Raw genomic sequence first — 19,089 nt, forward strand, 5'->3', positions numbered from 1 at the left:
GAAGAAAAGGACTACTACATCCATTCCATATTTAGGGGAACTGAGGCACGGAAATATTGATTCTGTTCTATAACTTAGGGCCACACATTAAAAACAAAGGCTATGACAACCAACTCACCGCTTTGGTGCACTGGACATCCTTCCCCAGCAGCCAGTTGAGCTCCAGATTGCCCTCCCCTTGGTAGCAAGACTGCAGCCGGTCCTTAATCTGGGCATTGACAGCACGAATTGGGAAGACACAGAGTGCAGAATCATCTGGAGGCTGGTGGTATTGCTTCTGTCCCTTGGAGAAAATGGCAAAGAGGACATCCTCCTGGGCTGTGATATTGAGGGATTTGGCCAGCACATCCCCTGGCTTTGATAGATAGGCTGCCTGCAGCAGGCGATACTCCGTGTCCCCCCTGACGCAGCCAAAGGGAAGAGAGACATAGGAGTGGAACTTGGGGTCATCTTTGCAGAGCCGGACGATGCGGGATGTATAGAAGAGGTCACTGGCAGAGTTGGAGACGCCCTCTGGGGTCTCTGGTTGGACAGTCAAAAAATACACGAAGTTGCCACTGGCAAAGCCGTAGATGTAGAAGATATCAAAGTGAGAAATGAGAGCCAAAGTGTCTGAGGGGATTTTGATGAGGGACGAGACAAAGTCACTATGGAGCTCATAATCCAACATCGCCGATGACTCTGGATCGCGGGGAAGCTTTCGGCTGGAGAGAGTGGGGAAATAATCCTGCTTCCCATCCACTGCTGTGCCAATGAAGAGCTTCCCATCCTCGCCCTCGGAGCGCACGATGACGCCGTACATGGTGCCTGTCTTATTGACACTGGACAGGTAGTGCTCCTTCTTGTGCGAGGGCTCCACCAGGATGAACAGGTCATCCAGGCGCAGCAGTTTGCACACCCCCTGGTACAGGCTGCCACAGGCCAGCAGCCGGTTCTCGGAGTAGTCAATGATCAGCAGCTTGTTGACGTTGTTGGTGAGGGTCAGCACCTCGCTGCAGGGCTGCACGATGAGGGGAGGGTAGCAGGATTTGTTGTCCTCCTCAGGACCGGTTTTGTGAGCCACTAAAATGGTCAAGTTACCTGAAAGCTTGTAAACCCTATTGATGGCTCCGACATAAACCGCCCCGGTGCTTTGGTGGACGGTCAAGTGGTTGAAAGTCCAGTCCCGGTGCTCAGAATGGAAAGTGCTGAATGAGGCACTGCCGGATGCGCTCCAGGAGAGCCATGCCAGGAGGAGGCAGAGAAGAGATGCTGACCTGCCATCACTATCACAGCGCAGCACCCAAGGGCAGGTCCTCCTCCGATCCATCCTGGGAATGGCCGACCTGTGCCCCAGCAACGTCCCTCACATGGTTCTGGAGGAGAGAAGAAAGGCACAGAGCAAAGGATTAGACCTGGTGTGCCTGCAGATACCATTCAAATTACACTTTCTAATTACAGAGTCCTTGAGATAAAGCGAGGACATCCCTAAGCCTAACAAGAATTAAGCAGGTCTCCTAACTTATTGGCAAACTGTTCAGGTTTGAGGTTGTGCCACTTGGTTCAGCCCCTGCGTGTTAATGCATTCGGTGTTTGGTTGTTATAATGTGCTCCACTCTGCCATGGGAGGGGATAATCAGCTCCCGGCCAAGACAAAGCCTGCAGTTCCCATACAACCATCAATCTACAGGCTTGGCTAAAAGGATGCCTCCTGCAGGGAATGTTGCTGGAAGCAACACAGGAAATAAGAGGTGTTTTCTGCCTTTAGGACCTCTATGATTTAATGTGAGAGACTGAGGAAGAAGCCTCATGTGGGCAAAAGTGCACTAAGGATGCACCCCAAAGCCCCAACAGCCCCCATCACCACTGCCCTGAGCCAGCAGTGCCCATGCAGGTGGCACCAATGCCTTCTCACACCTCCAGACCTGCTGCCGACCCCAACTTGTGCTTTTAACCCAAATGCTGTGCTTCTTCCACACTCCATGTTGGACAACTCCAGGAACCATCCCATACTGTCCCATTGGCTGATATTCTCCCTCATCCCACATCATTATGGGGTCGCACCACCCTGGGATGAGGAAGATGATGATCCATCTTCCTCCATCACACATAGACCAGGCAAAGACTTGTGATTTATAGCACAGCACAGCACCGTGTCCATGCTGGCACCTATCCTGCAGGACAAGGGCTCTTCCCGGCCCCATGCTGCTGTCAGAGCTTCTGCTCTGATTGATGCTGATCTCAGATTTGGTATTTAAAACAATTCATACTGCTGGAAACCTACACCACGCTCATAAGCGGGTGTCAGCAAGCGGCTGCTCTTTAGGCTTGTTAATGCCGGGAGCTGGAGATGGGTGTTGTGAGAGGTGACAAAGGAGCTCTCCCAGGGCTGTACGTCTCCGTGTCACTGACAAGACAGCGCAGGAGCACGATAATGGGTTCCTCATTCTGCTCAGGGATACGTTTCCTCAGCTGCTGCTTCTGGTTTCCAGCTTCATTTTCACCTCTGGCAGGCAGCAGTTCCCCTCTGCCAGCTCAGAGAGCACCGTGCTCTGATGGTGGGGTGCTCAGGGCAGCAGGTTCTGGCTTATGGGGTTCTGGGATGCACAAGGTCTCAATGCACAACAACTACTTTCTGCTGAAGTATTGGGTTGGTTTTTCTTTTTCCCTTGGAAGTGAGTTTAAAACACGGCTTTAAGGGCAATCTGAAGCTATTAGTAACACAAGGTAAAAAAAAACACTAAACAATAAAAGAGTAAATTCAGGGCCACAACATAAACCCAAGCAGCTGAAAGGCCTCAATTAGGCTGAAAGGAGTTATCGGGTATTTAAATAATTATTAGATTGAAGGAATAATCACAGGTCTGAGCTGGCTTTTTTTCCCCCACTGTCTTCCTAATGGAGGCCATAATATTATTATTCAAATGGCCACGGTTCCCATTGAGGGGGGAAGGATCCCGGCTCATTCCATCTCAGTGCAGCAGCGCTCTGCTTATTGCAGCTGTCACTCAACTGCAGCACCACGCTTTGTCATTTGTGGCATTTTATGCACATGAAAAAGCGGGGGGAAAAGAAAAGGGGGGGAAATAAGGAAAAAATGAGATTCTCTTATGGAAAATGAGGGCTCAAAGGAACAGTTTTGGTGCTATGAGTGCAGCAGCTGCCCTCTCACACGGTGTTGGGCCACCAGCTGCCCCTCTCTCTTCGCATGGGCTCCATCTATCTCTGCCTTCCAGAGAAGAAAAGAGAGAAGAAAAGTGGAGTTTGCCCATTTTGTGCCAAGTGAGAGCACACACACGTCTCCTCTCAGCCCTCCTGGAGCCGACCAGGAATGTTCTTGGGAAACGTTTCCAACCATTGAAGCTGTTGCAGTGATTTATGTCCTGTGAAGACCCAATATTCAGGACATTTGGTGCAGCAGCCCCGTGCACTTTCAGCCCAGGCGGCACTCAATCATTTGTTTGCTTGACACCAGCCTGCAATGACCGAACAGTTTGATGTGAAGTAATTACATTTTCCTAACACAAAGCAGGGATGATGGCTCCTACAGCCTTTTTGTTTGCTTATAGAAGGTTCTGACCCCACCAACACTAAAAGCAGGCAGACAGCTCCGGAATGGCTGGGACAGGATTGCTATCCACACAGTGTTCCTTAACATGAGATAGCAAAACAGCAGGGCTGAAAGATACTGAGCTGCAGCCCCAATGCTCACAGCACCCCCATAGGTGCAGGGAAAGAGTTAAGAGGGCAAAGCATAGCATTGTGCTTATTGCTTCCTCCAGCCCTGGGACAAGGAAGAGGAGGGGAAGAGCGAAACCCAGCCGTGAAAAGGCATTTCCCTGATAACAAACACGATTGCATGAATTATGCACCCAATTCAGTCATATTGTCCAGACATGGGATCTTGTTTATGCAATACATACCGGATGAGCCACCTTTTCCCCCCCCAGCCTCAATCCTGAGTGTGCATCCTAGCGGTGCTGGGGTGAGGAGAAGCAGAGTAGCATAGAGCTGGGCTGGCAGCATCCCTGGCTTATCCCAGCCTCATTGCCTGGCCCTGAACATGGTACTCTGAGCACTCTGCTTCCCTCTCAGGCTGCGAATGGTGCTCCCGCACAAGAGGCACTCATGTTCAATCAAAGGAAATGCTCTGCTATCAAAGGGGAGTCACCAAGCACAAACCACTGCAGTAAAGTGTATATAAGGGGCTGTGTTAGTGCTTCGATCCCCCTCTCCGTGTCTGTGTCCATGAACTGAGCAGAGATTGTTCAGCAGAGCACAGCCGCTCTCCCCTGACAACAGTGACAAGCAAACACGGGCACAGCTATCTCCAACCACAGGGTAAGCCCTTGCTTGCCTCCAGGATGAGAAGGAATGGCCTTAAGTTGTGCCAGGGCAGGTTGGATATAAGGAAAAAAAATGATTGCTTGAAAGAGTGGTGATGCACTGACACAGAACTGCCATTGAGTGGTGGGGTCACCCTGCAGGTCTGGCACATGAGGACACGTTCAGTGGGCACTGCTGGGGTTGGAGTCAGAGATCTCAGAGCTCTTTTCAGTTCAGACTCTGTTTGATTATTCAAGGGACTTAAATCCCAACAAAACAGAATTTAATGGAGGGTGACCTTAAGTGCAAAGCAGATCAAATGCTTAAACGCTTTGCCTGAAGCGATACAGAAGGTGTCAGTGCCCGCTGCTCCCCCAGGTGACCTCTGGCTGTGGTTTGTTCCATAGGAACACGACAACACGAGCAGTGAAGTCACTGAGCTGCAGGAGGAAAGCAGGCAGCAGCATCTGCTGGCCTCTCTCCAAGTACCCCACAGGCAAATGGAGAGCCCCAGCTTCACATTAAATGGGTCCCCAGCCACTCCATTAAACAGAAATCCTGCAACAGAGCTCCTCTGGCTGTGCCAATGCAGCATTTGTTATCCCCACACACCCCCTGGGCAGCCAGATGTATTTACACAGTAGCCACAGTGCTGTTACCTAAGTAAATCAGGAAATGGGATGGTTGTTACTTGTGCTTTAAGATGCTTGAAAACCCAGCAGCAGCTCAGCCCTGTCCCACCATCATTGGACATCATCTGCACTCAGGATCACCCAGGACTGCAGTTCCTCCTGCTCTGCTCTGTGCTCCTCTGCCCTGCTTTTCAATTTCAGCACTCTGGCAGATCGCTGATTAATTCAAGCCTGTTTAATAACCCTTCTGTTTAGATGAAACAAGCTGTCTTGTTTTCTTTATTTGCAACACTAACTCTTGTTTCTTCACTAAGGATCTTTCTGTCACTTATAAACTTCTGCCTCTCCAAACAGCCTGACAGTGGGGATGCAAAAAGCATCTGCTGAGGTCTATGCGTGACATTGGCCAGCAGTCACAGCACAGGAGCTGCAAACCCCAATGGATACCATGGTCTGAAGTCATTTCTGTCCTGCACACCCACTGCTGTTCCCCTGCACTCACCAGCAGAGCAGGGTCAGACCCATAGCACCCAACTCCCCACCATTTGGAGGCTCTCAGCTGTCTCCCACCTCTTGGCATTTCAAAGCTACACTTGTCCATAGAGCAACTGAGTCATTTCCTTCCCAGATCCAACCTATCAGACCACATCCAGCCAGGCCCGGAAAACAATAAATCCTTCAGGGATTTTTCAGGCCATATTTCACAGGAATGCAGCAAGAGCTCCTGGCACAGCCCTGGGTTCAGCTGTCACCCACGGCCCCATCCTAAAGCATAGGCTGAGAGTTGAATATATATAAGGCCTACAAGCTGCAAAACTTCCACTGATGCAACAGGGATGAGATGCTTTGTCAAAAGAACTCTACACCTCAAGCAGTTTCCATGCACCCTGCAGTAGCATCCTCATTTTGAAGGGCAGAAGCAAAACCCAATTGACTCATGCAAAGATGCACAGTTAATCAAATGCACTCAAACACTGGAGAAAAACAAAGTGACACGGGAATTAATATGATATCCTCTTCAGAAACAAGATGGCTCGCACAGATAATCTGGCAAAGAGTGCTGTTTGTAATGGAAATTTGCAGAGGATGTAACAGGAGTTGATGGGGACAAATGGGTCAAGATTTTGCTTTTCCTTGTGTTACAATTTGCACCCTGGGATGAAGGCTCGACACCTCAGCAGTGCCTCAGGTAGCAAACATCACTGCTGCCCAACCCCACAGGCCCCACATTTGGGTTTCTTGGTGCAGATTGCCAAAATAGAGCCATTATCAGGGCTGGGACTGACACACGCTCACTTGCTCCTGCAGGGATGGGAACGGTTAAAGCCACACTGCTGGATCTGGGCTCAGCACTGAAGGACTCCAGCTGCACAGCAGCCCCATCCACCACTTCTCCCCCCATCCCAGCACCAGGGCATGGTTTGTTTTTCCAGACAAGTTATACAACTCCCTTGGAAGTCCTTGAAAGAGCTTCAGCTTTTGTTTTTCTCTCTCTCAGTTTATTCTAGCACTTCCAGCTCGGCCCTACAAGCCGCGGCCGCCTCCAAGTCAGAGTGTTTATTTGGTGGAGCTGATGGAACAGCTTTGCCCCTGTCACACAATTTATGCCTTGAAAAGCCGAGTTACGCCAGCACTTGCTCGGCGCCGCATTATGCACCAGCAACAAGCACAAGGCTCAGCCCCTCTCCTCCAGCACACCCGAGTGCTTCCCCCTGCCTCGTGGTTGCTATGAGATCCCAAGGACTGTCTGAACCTGCTGTGACCAAACACAGCTTTGCTCTGCAGGGTCCCCATGCAAAGGGCCAGCACAGCACTGCGAGGGCTCAGCACGGCTGCAATTAACTCCTCGCTAACTGCAGAGAGAACTGCAGCCCGCAGAGGGGCAGCCTGCAAACCACCACCCCAACTCAGCCTAACAGATAGGATAGGACAGCTCAGCTTGCAAGGAAACCTACAGCCACGCTCCTTCCCTTCCCTACTCCACCTACATTAAAAACCAAGAGGAAACACAGAGGTTTTGTTCTTGGCTTTGACTAACATCACAGGGTGTGACATAAAGCAGGGAAGGCAGGAAACACGGCCACGGGGGCAGAGCTCCATCCTCTCCTCCCTTTGCTGTGACTTTTTTGGGTGGCTGGCGAATGAATGAGAGCGAAGCAGACAGCCGGCATGTTTTATGGAGTTGAACTGTAACATCCCTGTTCGGCAGCCAACGGACCATTTTCCTGCTCTGACACCAATAAATCTGCACAGCCACGGGGAACAAAGCTCTTAACATGAGCTGCCTGCACGTGAGCTCTCCGGCCACCTAGGCGAACACCGGGTCTGTAACATCCCACAGTGTGAAATCAGCCTTTTCAATAGCACAAAGGGGAAGTTTGAGTGCTCCCACCAATGCACACAGCCCCACTGCAGCACCTGCAGAACCCCAGCACTACATCCACAGGTTATGAGGATACAGGCAAAGTCTGAGAGCACAGCAAGCAAGAAGCAAACAGAAAGAACCCAAAGCCTGCCCTAAGTATTACAGTGACTCCCACAACCCCTCTCCCGACCTATGATAGGGATTTCCCCAATCACTCTTATTGAGGACACACTACAGAGGAAGCTCCTGGTAAAGGTCTCCGGGCAGTGGTTCTGTTCCCAGCTCCTGGCTGGAAGCACGAGATGCTGCTGTGCTGACTCAGGGCTGCCACATCCCGCTGCCTTCCTGCCCAGCCCGCATGGAGCCGGGGGGGTTCCTGTTTTCCCCAGCAATGCTCAGTGCCCTGAGATGTAGCACAGGGTGCTCATAGCCCACCCTTGTGCAAGTTAAAGCTTCTGTTTTTTCTAACACTGTTAGAAACGCTGTTTCCTTTCACCTTCCTGATAGGTGCAGGGATGAACCTCTCCATGGACTTCAACCCATTGCTTCACCAGGAGATAATAAGGAGCTAACAAATTCCCTCTCCCAATGGAGGAAGCCTTGTCCATGAACCCTAAGGGCTTCTCCATAGCTGGTGCAGCCCATGGGAGCACCCACCCCCAGTCACTGCCTGTTGCCATCCCAGCTCCCATCCCATGCTGGCTCTGTGCAGTGCTCAGCAAATAGGGGTTTTGCAGCTGTACCTGTACCCAGCACAGCAACCCCACAAAGCCACCCACCCACCCACAACCCCAGCCCCACTCACCGCACCCCTGGGAGCTGGGCAGGGGGCTGGATGGGGGGCTGCCCTCCCTACCAGCTCTACCCCAGTGCTGAGCCCTTGCACAGCCGTGGCTCTGTCGTTGAGCACAGGGAAAGCAGCAGCAGGAGGTGGTGAGGTGAGAGGTCAGTGCAATATTTACTTAGACGTCACCTTTCACTTTTATGGAGTGGGGAAGTTGCGTCAGAGCAGGAAAAGGGCTGCAAGGAACAGTCCCACCTGGGAAGCTGCTGTAGCAGTGAGCACTGTGGCTCTGGACAGTGAGGAGAGGAGACTGTAACAGAGCACTGGGCCTCCAAAATGTGCTTGGGGTTGTTCAACCACCCCTAAAATGGAAGGCTGAGACCCTCTTCACATACTCCATGCTTTAGAATAGCCCTGACCATACAGAATCCCATCACACCAACAGGGATTTTAAGGACAAGAGATCATACACACAATACAATACAATGCAAGTGGCAAAATGTCCCCTGCTCCTTGGGATCCTCTGCCATACAATGGGATGGCACTGAGCACAGCCACATTGGGAGCAGCAGCTGCTATGGGCACAGCACAGGGCCCAGTTTGTGGGGCTGCCCATGATGTCACATCACCCTCTCAGATAATCCGAGCTTTTCTTTTATTCTAATGCGACTGATGCCTTTTATCTCCTGCTCTGATCGCGCTTTTAGCCCAGGCAAAGCAGGATTAAACTTTCAGACTACGATACATTTATCAGCACCTCCCAGTTCGGCTTCACCCAAGCAGAACCAGAAATCTCGGCCAGAAACAGATGGGATCTGTCAGACAGCAGAAGGGTCACCTCACCTTCAGCACCCCCCCAAACCGTTCCAAAACACCTCCAGAGCCTCCACCGCCTCCCTGGGCAGCCCATTGCAATGCATCCCCACTCTTTGTAAGAAGAAATCTACCCAAATTCCTCATTCTATGCAGACCCCCCCCAGGTCTCCTCTAGAAGCACCGGACCCGCAGCCCCCACCGAGGATCACAGCTGCGCCCCGACTGCGTGTCCCCGTTCTGATCCTCGATGGGAGCATCCCCTCCGGAGGGTCCCCTCTAGCGGACCGAGGTGGAATTTCGGGTCGAGGTGTTATTTCGGGCCGCATTTCGCCACCGAAGATAAAGCGGAGAGCACCCGGCAGCCGCGGCTCCAAGCAGGGAGGTCGCACATCGGGTTCTCCCCCCGTTGATGCATGATTACAAGCACAGGGTGGTGGGAGCACAGCCCTATAAGACTAGGCAGCATCCTGCTCCCTGCCCGACCCTCCCCTTTTGGCGTGGTGGCAACCCCCTCCCTCTCCACCTTTCCCCACACCCCTCCCCTCCCCAGCCAAGCTGGTTAAGAGATTAACACTCTAAAAACCACATTTACTCTAATTAGCCATGAAATCTTTGTAACTAAGAGAAAAAAATGTTTCCCTTGAGGGATTTCTGTCCATTCATCACTGTCTGAATTGCAGGAGAGAGGGGGAGAAAAAGAAAAGGGAGAAAAGGGGGAAAAGCGTGAGGAGGAGGGGGAGGAATCCTCAGATCTAATGAATTAATGGCTGAGTGCCCCGAGAGAAAAGTGAGCTCGTGCACGATGTGGGGCCCAAAGGGATGTTCATGGGATGGTGAAGGGCTGCCCATGGGTTACCCCAAGTTAACAGGGAGTGGGCACACAGCACAGCCGGTCCCTCTTGGGTACTGTACAGGGAGAACAGAGTTGTAGGGTGAGAATCCTGCCACAACTTCAGCCCATCAATATTTCATCCCTCTGGAATAAGAACCATTATTTTCCTGCCAGCGCTTTTTCTTGTGTATTTTAAACATGTCACCGCCTTCCACTTTCTCCCCTGTATGTGTTTCTTGTAACAGGCGCATGAAATAAAGATCAGCTGAATAATCAGCAGTGCTTAGAGATGGGCAAGGGCCTGGCTCAGGTGCACGGTGCCACAGGTTAGGGCAGTTCACAGCCCCAGAGCCCAGCAGACACACTTATATCAGTGCTGACAGCCCCAGCCGCAGGCAGGGAGACCCTCATGTATTTCTTGTTTGAGCTGCAGAAGAGCCCATTGGGATGCTTTGCTCCCCGTCAGCATGGAGATGTGGGGCAGCAGCTCAGCCTGCTCCTCTAGAGCTGCTCACAGCCTCCACTGAACACAGGTGCCCTGCAGGAAAGCATCACTAAATGGGAGCAGCTCTCCTCCTGCAGCCCTCTCCCCCGTAGCCCTGCAGTTTCTGGGTGTCAGCTTTTGCTTTTCCCAGCTCAGCTCTTCACACAAGCTGCCTACTGCAAGAGACAGCCCGCACCCACGTTTGCTTTTGGGCAATTATCCCAAGACACGCTCCAGCCTCCTACATTTGGCTGCAACAGGAGTTCCCGAAGCAAAGCCTGAGAGCCGTGGTTAACCGGAGAAGATATCACACTATGCCATGCTTCCCCGAGACACCACAGGGTCTGCACTGCAAACTGCTCCAAATGTCATTCCCGTTTAGCTGCTTTGCAAGCCAATTTGTCACATACTAATGTAATTTGCTGCAGAGAGTTAAAGAGCACAGGGCAGCAGCAGTCACCTCTCTCCCAAGCTCCCCCATCCAGCATGGGTCTGTTTTCCCTTTTGCATCTCACCGAAGTCAAGAGAGGCAGAGGGAAGCTCAGGGTTAACACGAAGAGCGAGACAGAGTGATAAGAGCACCAGGAAAAGCTGTTTTTATCATAGCGGTGGGTTGTGTGCAGATCTGATGCAGCATCTGTTACCTGCTCCTACTGCAGGAACTTGTTACAAGGCAGTGAGAAGTTCCACAATTAATTACATCAAATAACGCCATCGAGACAATGAGAAGTCAATGGTGTCACTTCATCTTCTTGCACTGAAGATGGTTAGATGAGCCGAGGATGGCAGGTTCTCTCTATGAGCCATTTCCCAACAGGTAAATGTGGACATTACTCATCACCTGCACCAAGTTTCCCAATTTAAAGCCATTTTATCTGTTTCCCTCGATGGCTCCAATATCACATTTACACTTGGAGGATCCTCAAAGCGACAACAAATGGCAAAAGGACAGCAATAAAGCATTAAAAAAACCCCACTTTTTAAAGGATCTAACACCTCGGTGTTAAAGGGAAAAAAAGCCAAACATCTGTTCCGAGGATGGCACAGATTTCTTCTGAGGGATCCATCCCTGCTCTAAGTAGGTCATCTGATTTAACTTCCAGAGGCGTCGTTATCAGTAAAGCCACCCAGCGAAGGGCAGCCCAGCACAGTTCCCTGCAGCCAACTGGGATCTGATGGATGGTTCCAAAGCACCACAGCAGCACTGAGAGCTCAGCACACGGCGAGGAAACCCTGCCAGCAGCACTCAGTGCATCGTGGCACTCCGTGAACTTCATTCCCTCACCTCCCTGCCCGTCCCTTGAACTGCAGGTCACAGATGGACAGGGCTGAGGTTTATTTTTCCCCTCCGCCACTTACTATTCACCTCACTTTATATTAACCTATTGACTTTCTGATACCCCTCAGAACACAGATTAATTGAGTATCATTCACTTCACCTCCAGGAATAGACTTGAATGGAAACAAAGCCACAAGGCCTGGGAATGGGGCGATGAGGGGGTCGGGGTCATAGCGGTGTGGGGGGCTGTGGGCATCACTCAGAGCTGAGATTTCCCAATGGGAGAAGGAATGAATTCCCTTCCATCCTCTGCTGCCTCTCAATGAAGGTCTCGCAGGGATTTAGGGAAGTTTTAAAAGGGTCTGGTTATTCTTTTCCCCCTGAGATTCAGGGGATGCTTTGAGGAGCCCATCCACGCCGACGAGAACTTTCACGGCCAGGAGTTGGTTCCGATGCACTGAACACTCCAACCTGCGACTGAGCACTAACAAATGACAACAGAATTCCGGAGGAAACATCCATCTGTACGGCGCTTATACACACACACACACCACAACGGGAAGGGAGGAAGGGAAGGTGACCAGGAACAAGGCTCGAGGGATTTCTCCATCCCCTCCATAGCCGCCGATGGGAGCACCCCGCGACGCCGCTCGCAGCGCAGTGTCAGCCACCGAGCTCCGCCCGTCGCGATGCCGGGGAAAGGACTGCGGTCACCCGGTGCCGAGCCCCATTCCCAACCCGGTGATGCTCCGTGGGGACAGCCGACCCCACCACCCCATCCCCTCACTCACCGCACCGCTCCGCTCGCCTCCTCGTCGGGTCTCCCCGGCTCACAGCGGGGTAATCCACGCAACCCCCTCCAGGCTGAAAACCCGCAGCCCAGCACCCGCCGCTCTCTCCTCCTCCCGTAGCTCCGGGGTTCAGCTTCTCGGCTCAGCTCTGCCCGACAGCGGCGGCGGGCGGGGGGGGGGGTCGGCTGCCCTCCTCCCACCTCCCAGGCATCCACCCGCTGCCGAGCCCCTCGCTCCCTCCGCCGCCGCCGCCGAGCTCCGAGCACCGCGAGCTGCGTTGCGCTCCGCTCCGCTCCCCCCCTCCGCCCGCCACCGCCCCCACGCCGCCCCCGCTCCCCGCACTTAACCCTTCGTCCGCCTCTACGAGGAAGCGACGCGGCCCCAGGAGGGGAACGAGGGGACCCGGGGGTGCACCTGAGCCTGGGAGGTGCTCGGGGAGCACCTTAGAAGCCCTAAGGGCTGCCCGCCCCTCGGGAGGCTGAGGCTGCCCGAGCATCAGCACGCCCGGGTGGGGGCGGTGGAATTAAGGGCTGCCCCCACCCCCCGTCCCATGTTTCTGGGTCTCAGCCTCCCACCGGACCATACTCTGCACCCAGGGTGATGGATCTGCAAAATGGGCTCACGTTGGCAACTCAGTTTTCCCTCGAGGTCGCATCAGCTCCAGCAGTCTCTACTGTGTCGAGTCCCTGGAGCCACTGCCATCACCTCTCTGTACTGCCAGAGGTGGGCAGAGTCCAATCTCAGCTGCACCCAGCTTGCAGCAGGAATCCTATGGGCACCTATAGCTTGGGTGGGATCCCTCCCTGTGCCCCTGTGTCCCAGTGATGTGCTGCACAGCTGCTGGCACCTGGGAGCTGTATGGAACCCAGAGGCAGGAGCTCACAATGGGGCCAGGCAGGTGCCCCAAGTTCACCTCCCGGTGCTTGGGACACAGTGACATGCTGCAATGCAGCACACGTTAGGGAGCCAGCCTGGTTCCAAGCAAGTTGCAACATCTACCACCCTATAAAAAAGATTTTCCTTTCCAATAGTGGCTGTGGAACTCCCATTAGAACGTGGGAACACCACCCCGTGTGGCAGCCAAGGGCTCAGTCCCATCCATGGGAAGAGGGTCCCTGTGACATTGCTGAAGCTCTGGAGCACAGCATTCTGACACCCTGGAGAGATGCTAAGTTGAAGCTGTTTAGCTCAAGAGAGGGAGCAGGAGACACTCAGTGGATGGCAGCACTGGTTCCTTAGCAAGCTTTCCTCTTTCACTGTTCTCTCCCTAATACATTCACTATGCCACGCGAATGGCACTAAATCCTATTCCAAATACCAGCCCTGGTTAAGTGCACATCCCACCAGTGCAGTCCCTCCTGTTATAGAGAGCTGCATAAAGAGGTCAGAGCATCTCAATAACCATTTCTCTCCTTCTCTCCTCGGTGAAGGATCAGCCTCTGCCTCTCGCCTGCGTGTTCACCATCGCTCTCTGTCCCCCTCTTTGATAAACTCCTTTGCTTCAGAGCACAGGGGTCATGAATCTGTCTGAGCTGTGAGCAGCCATCCTCCCAACCCTCGGCTTTCTGTGCTCTCTAACGTGTCTCCGTGCTTTCCCTCTGGTGCTCCTCTGTGTGCCTGCAGATGCAGCAGGACCTGACTTCGGCATTCACTCTGTATTAGCCATTCTAATGGCAATACAACAGGTTCTGCCTTTCCCTCATTTCCGAAGCAGGAAAATCTCTCTTTTATGTTCCTCTCTGTGTCCCTTTAGGACACTGAGTACAACCCGAGCTGCTCAAGAGCTGCCGCTGCTGCAGCGTGTGGCAAAGAGCTCCATCTGTAGGCTCCAGCTACAGGTACAGGGATCAGCATCATCTTTAGGGCCCAGCTATAGGCACAGGGATGAGCACCATCTGTAGGCTCCATCTATAGGTGCAGGGATGAGCAGCACCTGTAGGCTCCATCTATAGGTGCAGGGATGAGCAGCATCTGTAGGTCCCAGCTACAGGTGCATGGATGAGCACCAGCCAAAGGCTCCAGCTATAAGCAGAGGGATGAGCACAATCTATAGGTCCCAGCTATTAACACAGGGATGAGCACCATCAATGGACTCCAGCCATAAGTGCAGGGATGAGCATCAAGTATAGGACCCAGCTACGAGCATGTAATGAACACCATCTATATGTCCCAGCTATAGGTGCAGGAATGAGCACCACCTACAGATCCCAGCTATAAGTACAAGAATGAACATCATCTACAGGCTCCAGCCATAAGCATTGGGATAAGCACTATAGATAAGTCCCAGATATAGGCACAAGGATGAGCCCAAGCTATAGGTGCCAGCCATAGGTGCAGGGCTCTGCTTGCTGCCAGTTGATGCACAGCTGCTGGCTGACAGCTCCTCATTACTCGTGCCATAGCTATCAATGCAATTTTCAGCAGAGCTAATAATTATTCAGCGCTAATCACTACAATAGAAGAATCATAGGCAGTTATTTAGAAATGATTGTTTCCACTCAGTTATTACCTATGACAGCGAAGGGAAATCTCAGATAGTCAAACCCACATGCGTATGGGAAGCTGAGTGAAAGATCAATGGGAATTTAACCAGCACTTTATGCTACTCTTCCTTGTAGAAAAAAAAACTTGTCAAGCAATTTTTTCCTCTACTGTTCATAATCTCTTAGTGTGAAATGGAAAGGATTTTTCTCTTCCTGTCCTTAGGAAAAGGAAATCCTCTCCTCACCCTTCCTCAGATTCCCTCATAAATGTGAGCTGCGGTTATTGCAGTTCTTGCCTCTGAATCCCCTGGTTTGAACTGAGATGAAATTAACTCCGAAAGGTTTCCTCTTTTTCAAACAAACCCTGTTTTCATTAAGTCCAGAGGCAGCGGAACAGAAAGTCCCAGCATCTGAGTTACGGAGTGTCTTGTTACTGTCAAAAACACAATCACTGACAACATCTGTGCTGAGGTTGTGTCAGAAACTCAAGGTGCAGACAATGTGCCATTTTTAGTCGGCTTCCTACAGCCAAGAACTGCCTCGGCTGGAAAAAAAAAAGAAACAACAAGGAAAAAAAAAGCCGATCACAGACTGGAGAGAACAAAATAACCCTGCAAAAACACCACTTGGCTTTGCTACTTGAGAACAGACAAGCACTGAAGTGCTCGTGCTGCCCATGTCCAGGAGGGAGCCCTGTGGGGTGACCACTCAAAAGCCTACACCCCATGTAGAGCAGCTCTTGTTTTAGAGGGAGACCCCACTGCATCACTGTGTTTCACAGCCCTGGGGCTGCACCTCTCCCACCTGCACCCCAAAATGCACCAAACTGCTCCCAAGAAAGGGCAGCTAAGAGGCTGCCAGCTCTCCTTGACACTCCTTGGGAAGCAGAAAAATTCTCTGTTCAGCTCACTCACATTCATTGGCTGCAGCAAGCACAGCAAGACAGAGTTGGTTTTGCTGTCATTGGTTTGTCTACATTATTAATTATTTACTAATAACAGTTGCAAACAAGCCTGCTGTGCTCGGGGCAGCCATTGAAGATTTCCAGCCTGTGTTTGTTCTGCTAACAGCAGAGGCTGCAGGGAAAAGACTGCACCGTGCCAAGCCCCCTACACACACAGTGTTGCTCCCTGTGGCTGCTCAGCATCCCCAGTGCAGGAGGCATTCCTCATCCTAAGCACCCATGGCTGTGAGATTAGCAGAAACCCTCCAAAACAGCACTGGACACAAATGGCCAATTTCAGACATGGGTGTCCTAAGTGTGCATGGGGACGGCTCACAGAGAGCTGCAATCACAGCTTGGGTTGCTGGATTGTTGGGTTGGGTTGTAGAGTTGAGATATTGGGTTGGGTTGTTGGGTTGTAGAGTTGAGATATTGGGTTGGGTTGTTGGGTTGTAGAGTTGAGTTGCTGGGTTGGGTTGTTGGGTTGTAGAGTTGAGATATTGGGTTGGGTTTTTGGGTTGTAGAGTTGAGTTTCTGGGTTGGTTTGTTGGATTGTAGAGTTGAGTTGCTGGGTTGGGTTGTTGGGTTGGGTTGTAGGGCTGGGTTGTTAAGTTGGGCTCTTGGGTTGAGTTGTTGGATTGAGCACTCTCCAGTCTGAAGAGCCCCATCCCAGTGTCCTGCTGAAGTCTGCAGGGTTCCCCATTCCCCATTGCCAGGTTATGCACATTGGCAGTGGATACAGTGATTAACGAGCTGCTTCAGCAATAAATCTGTCCTGTGCACCCGCTGTAGCTTGTTCATTGGAAATCTTTAGTTACTTCATCATAAAGAAATGAGTATTTCAGGCTTCCTGTCTTAATGAACATAAAATATGAAGCATATTGTCAAACATGCTGTAGCTCTGCCTTTTATTCCACAACGTTCTTTCTGATTTTTCCTGTAGGCAGTGTTTATTCCTAACAACAGAAAACTAAATTATTTTAAACCCTAATTTCATCTGATTTTTCCCTCCTGTCTGAGCAGATTGAGATTTCTTCGCTGCGTAATGGGTGGGAGGGGGATGGAGCTGGAAGCCCTTTGATTTGTGGCTCTGTGATTGTTAATCTTCTGCTGTGAGTTCTGCAAAGCATTTTGTAAGCGATGGAGGAACGTGGAGCCCGACGTCTGCTTTCCTTATCGTTTCATGCTCTTTTCAGTATTTTTTAGGAGGGTTTTCTCTTTTTTTTTCAGGAAAGGGAGGGGAGGGAGTTGCCTCATAGCCAACAGCAGACAGAATTTGACAGAAACTCCTCACAGCATTCAGCCAAAGTCAGAGAAAAGCAGAGCAGGTACTACAGGCTCGTTTGAAACGTTTTTGTTACCAATCTGGATGCGATGATCACTGAGAGAGCAGACTCCCAAAGGTGGGGGAAAAAAGAAAGGGAAATAGAGGGGAAAAAGGACTTCAATCGCAACAGCCTTTAATTTCCCTTGTCATTTAGCAGGATACCTCCTACCTCACCTGCTTCTCCCAAACCTCCTTCCCCCCCCAGTGCCCACAGCTCTGTGCACACAGAGCAATGCTTGGCCCCATGCTATGGCTCTGCTCCCCACCCCAAGTGCACAAGAGCCTCCCTCAGGGCATCACAGAGAGGGGCTTATTTTGTGTGTACATGGTTCTTGCATAGGGTTTGGGTGCATCAGGTCATGTCTGTAAGTGCATACAGGGATGGATGGATAGAGAAGGACCTCCTCTGGCTCCCTTCTGTGCCCAGCAAGGGGCCCATGAACATCAGGGGATTGATGCTGCTGCAGAGGGAAGGGGCTGCTGCTCAGTCCATTTAAACATTTCATTCCAGCACTGCACCAATTAGATATTCCCCATCTGAAGAGACCACGGATTAAAGCAAAGGCAAAGCTGAAAAAAAAAATAACCATCTCTTTGGAGATCTGTCTGCAGACCAATCTTTTTCTCTCAAAAGATCAAGGAAAAGAGATGAAATTGGGGAAGGAAAAAAAAAAAAAGGCCTCTTAGAAGTAAACTTTAGGCCTATGTGAATAATTTCTCCCTTCCTGCTCCGTGCTCACTTCCATGCATTTTCCACAGCCAAGTCCTAGGAGGATAACCTGCCATACACCCACACTATGACCATCACCAGGAATATACCCATGTGCTCTGCAAGCCCTGAGCCTGCACTATGCATCGCTATATCACTCCAATGGGAATGAACTGGATCAGGAAAGCACACTACTTCTCTCAGCTCCAATCTCTCACGGCTGTGCCAAGACCCCCTTCCAGCTCCTCTCTTCTTTATTTGGATAAGTGGAAGGTTTAAATGAGAAAGTTTTCCTTGGCAAATGAGCACTGGCAGTGGAATGGGAGCAGTTAAACATACCCGGCCCAGACAAAGGGAAAGGCTGCTTCTCATTACGAAGGCAGTTTTATTCTGTTCTGTGATTCCTGGTGTTGCTCAGGCAGATTTAACCCAGAGAGAGTAGAAAGGGAAAACCACACAATCACGGTGGTGGTCAGTGCCATTTCTCTGTGCTGTGGGGTCACTCCTGGTACCCACTGAGCACCCAAACCCCATCCCAGTGCTGAACCCAAGAGGAGCTCCAGCTCAACCCAGACCCTCTGTAACCAAACATCCCACTTTCAGAAGCTTTTATCCTTCCTCTTTCGTGGCCTTGGACCCAGGTGTGTGAGATGCTGGGTGCTCATTGAGTATTTATGGCGTTTGCCATGAACAAGAGAAAATTTACTTTCTGCTAAAGAGACTGCAGGAAAATTACCCTGAAACCGTGCAGTGTGTGCTTCATAGAGGGATCCCAGTTGGGTCTGTGTGTTGTATTGATAAGCTCCAGGCTGTATTTCATTACAGGGTATTTCTATGGTATTTCTTAGCGGAAAACAGTATATCTTAGTGGAAAAGAGAAAAGGCTGCACCTCTGCCCCTTGCAAACAACACAAATGTAATTCGTTAACAAATCTGAACAAAAATACAGAGCTGGAAAAAAGTGAGTGTGCTCAACCCTGGAGAGCAAAACAAATAGGAACCGTTTGTTACCTAATAAAGGGACTGGGAAAGAAAGTCTTTGACGATAAGGGAGGACGATTTGCTCTCATGGGCCACTGAGCATCCAAATACATACAAGCTGTTCGCAGCAGACTGATTGCAGTTGGGCCATAATGCCATTGTACATGCTCAAAAAGAAAAGAATAACAGAAAGAAAAAAAGAAGGGGGGAGGAACACCCATAAAAGTACTTCAGAAACAGATCGTGGTCTATTCATTACCAGATTATTTCAGTGAAATCTATTTTCCCCCCTCTCTTCACTGCCATGTTTTCTTTCATCTTAATTTTCCCTCTGTTTAAAGTTGAATTCCTTGATCTG

General features: G+C 51.0%; 1 protein-coding gene across 5 annotated transcripts in view; it reads right to left on the minus strand.

The window, feature by feature from the left end:
• Positions 1 to 19,089, minus strand: part of PLXNA2 (plexin A2) — a 302,069-nt gene that overhangs the window by 85,532 nt on the left and 197,448 nt on the right. For 3 of the 5 annotated variants that reach the window (XM_032449324.2, XM_085526831.1, XM_085526830.1), the window contains exon 7: positions 119 to 1,355. In XM_032449324.2, the coding sequence (XP_032305215.2) occupies positions 119 to 1,309 (1,191 nt within the window). In that variant the 5' untranslated portion in view covers positions 1,310 to 1,355. Of the gene's footprint in view, positions 1 to 118; positions 1,356 to 12,288; positions 12,599 to 19,089 lie in introns of those variants that run through there. The other 2 variants (XR_014938639.1, XM_085526829.1) reach the window with 2 other exon arrangements.

Source organism: Coturnix japonica, chromosome 38, assembly GCF_054131305.1.
Source record: "Coturnix japonica strain WE chromosome 38, WE-NBRP24, whole genome shotgun sequence".
In the NCBI taxonomy this organism is placed as follows: domain Eukaryota; kingdom Metazoa; phylum Chordata; class Aves; order Galliformes; family Phasianidae; genus Coturnix; species Coturnix japonica.